This window comes from Macadamia integrifolia, chromosome 9 (assembly GCF_013358625.1).
Source record: "Macadamia integrifolia cultivar HAES 741 chromosome 9, SCU_Mint_v3, whole genome shotgun sequence".
NCBI lineage: Eukaryota > Viridiplantae > Streptophyta > Magnoliopsida > Proteales > Proteaceae > Macadamia > Macadamia integrifolia.
This window is the reverse complement of record NC_056565.1, coordinates 2,743,732-2,749,294: the sequence shown is the minus strand read 5'-3', so window position 1 is coordinate 2,749,294 and position 5,563 is coordinate 2,743,732. Positions and strand designations below refer to the sequence as shown.

The 5,563-nt window shown below is 38.5% G+C and overlaps 1 protein-coding gene across 1 annotated transcript; it reads right to left on the bottom strand.

The window, feature by feature from the left end:
- Positions 1–4,286: 4,286 nt before the first annotated feature.
- LOC122088687 (uncharacterized protein At1g76070-like) lies at positions 4,287–5,310 on the bottom strand. Its single transcript, XM_042658004.1, has one exon. The coding sequence runs from the start codon at positions 5,214–5,216 to the stop codon at positions 4,338–4,340; it is 879 nt and encodes a 292-aa protein (XP_042513938.1). The 5' UTR covers positions 5,217–5,310; the 3' UTR covers positions 4,287–4,337.
- Between the last annotated feature and the right edge of the window lie 253 nt (positions 5,311–5,563).

The following is a 5,563-nucleotide window of genomic DNA, read 5'->3' as shown; positions in this document are numbered from 1 at the left end:
GAGGCACTTTATTAGCAAAGTAAGCAAAGGATAGTTTCCTTCTAGTTTAATAGAAATATTGTGAAATGGATCCCATTAGGGTTACCTTGATTAGACTCATATCTCTATAAACTCACAGCCGTTGGATTGAAGTTGACTTCTGATCCTCTCCAATGTCATTGGAGGTCTAACGCACATTCGACGGTTGAAGGACCTAGGGGTGTACATTTGTCTGTTAAGGTTCGTGCTTGAATCCTCCCAATCACCGTATACGTGTTGATTCTATAAATATAGACCTCTCCAGTGTCATTGGAGGTCTAACGCACATTCGACGGTTGAAGGACCTAGGTATATACATTCGTATGTATACAGATGCCTACATTCTATAAATATAGAACTCTTATTCTATTTATAGGTTAGAAAAATCCTACTGTATATGGGTCCTATGCGAAATACGTACATATTGTGGTGTCTTAAGTTCAGTGTTTTTCTGCAAGTATTTTGTTCTCTGCCTTCTACTTCTGTCCAGTATTCTCTTTAAATTTTTGAGTATTACCTTCAGACATACATGTGGAAATTGCTTATTGGAGTACACCTAAAGTAATTTGAGAGTTGTTTTATTTTGGAGTGAGGATGTATGATCAACCTAGTTACATATACGGAGACATTCAAATACCTTAAGGAGAGTATACATGTAAACTACTTGACTCCATATAAGTTGGAGGATTTCTGCTACTATTTTTTATAGGAACGATTTGAACAAGTAAGTTATTCTTATATTTAGGGTTATACATTGAACTATATAATTGTTTCGTCAAAAGCTTATACCTATTGCCTGGACTCTATTACTTACATCTCCTGAGACTATAAACGCCTATGGAACAAACCAGGTGTTACGAAAATAGGCCTGCAACATGTCTTTCCAATAGTAGTTACAGTCGATTGCGAGACATTTCAAGATCTATAGAGTTGTGTTTCATCAACAGTAAAACTAGACTTTGAAGACCTGTTAAAACAGTACATAAAAAGTAGCAAATGAGAAAGAGACAATGTATTTCAAGCGGTCAATATGTATACGATTAGAGGAGAGATGCTTCTTGGACACACACAACAGAGAGAGTATATAATTTCAAGTGGTCAATATGTCACCCTTTCATAGAGGAGAGATGCCTCTTAAACACACATGTACAAAGAGGCGAATAGGCAATAGATGTTCCTTGGTCCACCAAAGACGACTAGAATTAGATAATCTTCTATTTCAACCTCTTTTTGTTGTAAAACCTGTTAAAGACTACCCCATTACATTAGGAATATTGCTCATAAGGCTTTATCTAGGAAATATATTATCCAAGACATCAACGAAGTATATAAAGATTTTCAGTTATGTAATTTTGTTTGTTTTCTTGAAAATATATAGATGTCTGTCCAAAAAATTGCATTCGAGAACTAGATTAGTCCTCAACTAATCAATCAAGCCTGTCGGCTGCTTCTATGGGATGATCCGTATCGGCCGAGACCAATCTCAATCCCAGTTCCAACTTCTAAACCCGTGATCAGCATAGTGATACACCTGTGCAATTTCAGTCTGACTTAGTGCAACAACAGATGTAGAAATATGTACAGGATGATGAATTGGGAGAAGAGGTAACAACAAGAATTGATACAACCCAACCAAGTACCAGTGCCAGGCCCAAGAGGACTAGGAAAATGCCTGTATGGGCTGCTGATTATGTCAACAACACTCTAGAATTTCTAAAGGAATGATGGGTTATGAAATCAAAGGACAGCTGTGACTCCTTGGCATAATATGCAAGGCATGTTTGTTGCATGACCGTGGAGTATCTTTAAGAAGAAGACAAGAGGAGAGATTATAGCAATTACTTGAGAATTAGTTTCTTTATGTCATTCAACTCCACTGTAATCAGGTTTAAGGACAAATATACAAGTCCTGAACAAAGGAAGGTAACAAAAATATCATTAGCTCTGTTTTTTCTTGTTCTTCAAACTTCTCACCCCTTTCTAAAGAAGTCACACCAGCTTGGAATTGATTTTATCCATCTCAACTCATTAGTTCTAGGGAAAACTACATGATTACCCACTTTTGGGTTTTCATTTACAAAATTACCCACAAAAAGTTTTGGTCAACAAAAATACCCAAAATTAGGTTTGGGTTTACAAAACTACCCAAAACAGTGATTCTCCTTCATCTGCGTATTTGTTTTGTCATTTTTACCCCTGGCCAAGGTTGTAGCACGGCCTGATGGAGGCCGAGGTGGCAGCCCGGCCTGATGGAAGCCGAGGTGATAGCGCGGCCTGATGGAGGCAGAGGTGGAGCGCCGCCTGATGGAGGCAGAGGTGGAGCACGGCCTGATGGAGGCCAAGGTGGCAGCACGGCCTGATGCAAGCCGAGGTGGACACGGCTGAAGAGGGCCGAAGTTGCAGCTCAATCCTGTTCAGGTTTGTCAGGCCGCGCTATCACCTCGGTTTCCATTAGGCTGAGTTGCCACCTCGGCCTCCATCAGGCCGTGCTACAACCTTGGCCAGGGGTAAAAATGACAAAACAAATAGGCAGAAGAAGGAGAATCACTGTTTTGAGTAGTTTTGTAAACCCAAACCTAATTTTAGGTATTTTTGTTGACCAAAACTTTTTGTGGGTAATTTTGTAAAGGAAAACCCAAAAATGGGTAATCATGTAATTTTCCCTTAGTTCTATCCCTTTAATCCAAACCTCCATCTTATCACATAGGGAGCTCTAGTTAATATGGTTGACTTCTTTTTCTACCACAGATCGATGGATAATAATTACCCACTTTGCAGGTGCAGTTAACCTCAGGCCCACATTAGTAAGTGCCACACTAAATTGTAGACCATGTAATATTGGTCAAAGGATATAATAAGATTTCTATGGATATGATACTCATTAACTATTATCACCTACCGGCCTCACAATGCAAGGTCAGTGAATGTTTCCTTATTGGTTTCATGAAATCAAAGACATACTAAAACAGCCACATGCATTGTCCCACTAATTATTTAACCCTTTAATGATCTCATTGGAGGGTCGTGGATGTAGAATCACGGAATCATGGATTGGTTTCACATTATTTGTACATGAGTCATGAAATATACACTTATAAGTGTTGGTCTTCTTTTAACACTTTGAAAGAATTATTTTAGAGTCGTGTAGTGACATCTAATTTGTCTGTCAAAGTAGACAATATCTTAATGTGTGATACTCGACTTACGTAAATAACACTTTAGTGGAGCATTGTTTCAATTCTCAAGTTTTAGGATGAGTTGGCCTTCCATATTTACCAACAAAAAAGTGGGAGTACTTTAAATTTAAGCTGAGGCCGAGCACTGTTCTCATGTGATGAGTCAAGTTCTAGAATTGCCTTAGAGGAACGGTCCTCTACTGATTTCTTGTCACAAGCCACATATATGACATATATAGGATTTTCCTCATATATATTCGTTTGACGTATTGAGTCATGGTGGATTATTTAGTTCTGATTTACCCATTGGAGTAACTAACCTCACTGCATATATAATAATAATAATAAAAAAAAAAAAGAATATAGCATATATCAAAGACTATATATCATCTCTAAAGAATTTGATTATCGGATCTCATTTAGTTAATTAGAATTTTGAACCTCATATTACTCATTAGAATTGAAAATTTTTGAAGTCTAAAGCTCAAATAGGGAAGGATGAACTTCCTTACCAAGTGTGTGGCAAGCAACTAATCAGTTGGATTGTAACGTTAGTTCAAGAAAAGTTGTTGGTTCGACTTCGATCCTCCTAAAATATTAGTACTAGTAGTTGTAGTATTGCAATAAGTACGTCACGGTAGATCCCCTTGTCTAACCCTTGCGGGTCTCTATGTTGCCCCTAAGTGAGTTTAACCTGGCCTAATGACCCCCGAACTAACACCCAAGAAAAGAAGAAAAAAACCAAAACAAAAAGGGCAGTAGATTTTTTTTTTTTTTTTTTTCCAGGAAGACAAGGAAATAGATAGCACCATAATTGATCAAGCTTTGGGTTTAATCCACTCTTAGCTGGTTGCTAAACAATTAAGGACTCGTCTTCATGAAATCCAGGTCACTAGACATCATCATCATCATTATCCAAATAATAAATCATTAATTTTGGCAGAGAAATTTAGGGACAAGGGTTTCTGGAAGAAGACAAATGAAATGAAGAGGAAAACTGTGGTGATTAATATGAACATGTATCCATGGAGAGAACTCTTTCTATTTTGTTCTCCACTAATAATTTAAAAGGGCAAAAAAAAAAAAAAAAAAAAAAAAAAAAGAGAGGAATCCAAAGATCCTCTCTGATCTCCATTGCTCATATCACTTAGATGGAATCAATTGGAGAGGACGAGGTGGACCCATCGTTCTTCTCTTCCACAGATTAACTTCTTTCCTTGGCTCCAAAGCCACCCTTCCACCAAGCACAATTATGGGTGCAGAATGAGGAATGATTATGCTATCCTCATCTCCTTCCCCATCACTCTTTCTTCCTCCTCCTCCTCCACCTCCTTCCTCGTCGGAATGATAATTCCGGTCATCCGACACCGCTGCCGCCGGCACATGAGCGGTCCAATCGAAATTGCCCAGAGATTCACGACGACTTGCGAACCTCTTCATCTTACCCAGTGAAGGCGCCACCATACCTTGAGCTTGAACTGCTCTGTCCTTATCATGATCATCAAACAAAACATTAGAATCAGATCTCTTACTTTGGAAAATTCTAAGGATCCCTGAAAAGGGCTTCTTCTTTGCTTCCTTGGGAGACGATTCAACCTTATAAGAATCCCGATGAGAGGACAGAGGCATAGATTTGGATATCATCAACTTCTTCTTCTGGTTCTGGTTCTGGTTCTGGTTCTGGTTCTGGTTCTTGTCCTTGTCCTTGCCCTTGTTCTTGTTCTTGTTCTTGAGCTTCTTGTGCTTGTGTATGATTTGGCCCATGCAAGAGACTTTAGGGGATGTGGGTTCTGCTGCATCGAAGCTACCAGACCTGGATTTCCTTCTGGCCTCGGCTGGAATCATGGATGTGATAGGACCAGAGAAGCCTCTGCGGCAGTTATTGGCCTTGAACTTGCTCCAATTCTCTGGCCTGCTACCCTTGTCACGTGCAGGACTGATGGGTGGTTTATGGAATGTGACGGAGTTGGCTCCTGGTATGAATTGAAACACATTTCCTTTTGATCTTCCCTGTTTCTCCATGGAATGTATCGATCAGATAAGATCAGATTTTCTTTTTCTCTCTCTAAAATCACAGAGCTATAAATATATATAACATCAGGATTCAAGGAAGTAAAAGAACGGATCTTACAAGGATTAATTAAAAAAAATTAATTAAAAGAACACGAAACTCTCAACGTTGTTTTGTAGACTTTTTCAACAGATTTTGTTACAATCTAATTAAATAATATCTATTAACCAATCTACTCAAATAGCGGTGTCAATCCATCTGTTTGGACCGGTTTTGATTTGGTTTCGTAAATTTCACTATAATGTAAGAATGGTAAAATCAAACATGAACCAATAAGGATGAATTGATTTTGAATTGA

What these genes read in the sequence shown, in the direction of transcription:
- LOC122088687 (XM_042658004.1), bottom strand. Translation starts at nt 5,216, where the DNA reads ATGGAGAAACAGGGAAGATCAAAAGGAAATGTGTTTCAATTCATACCA.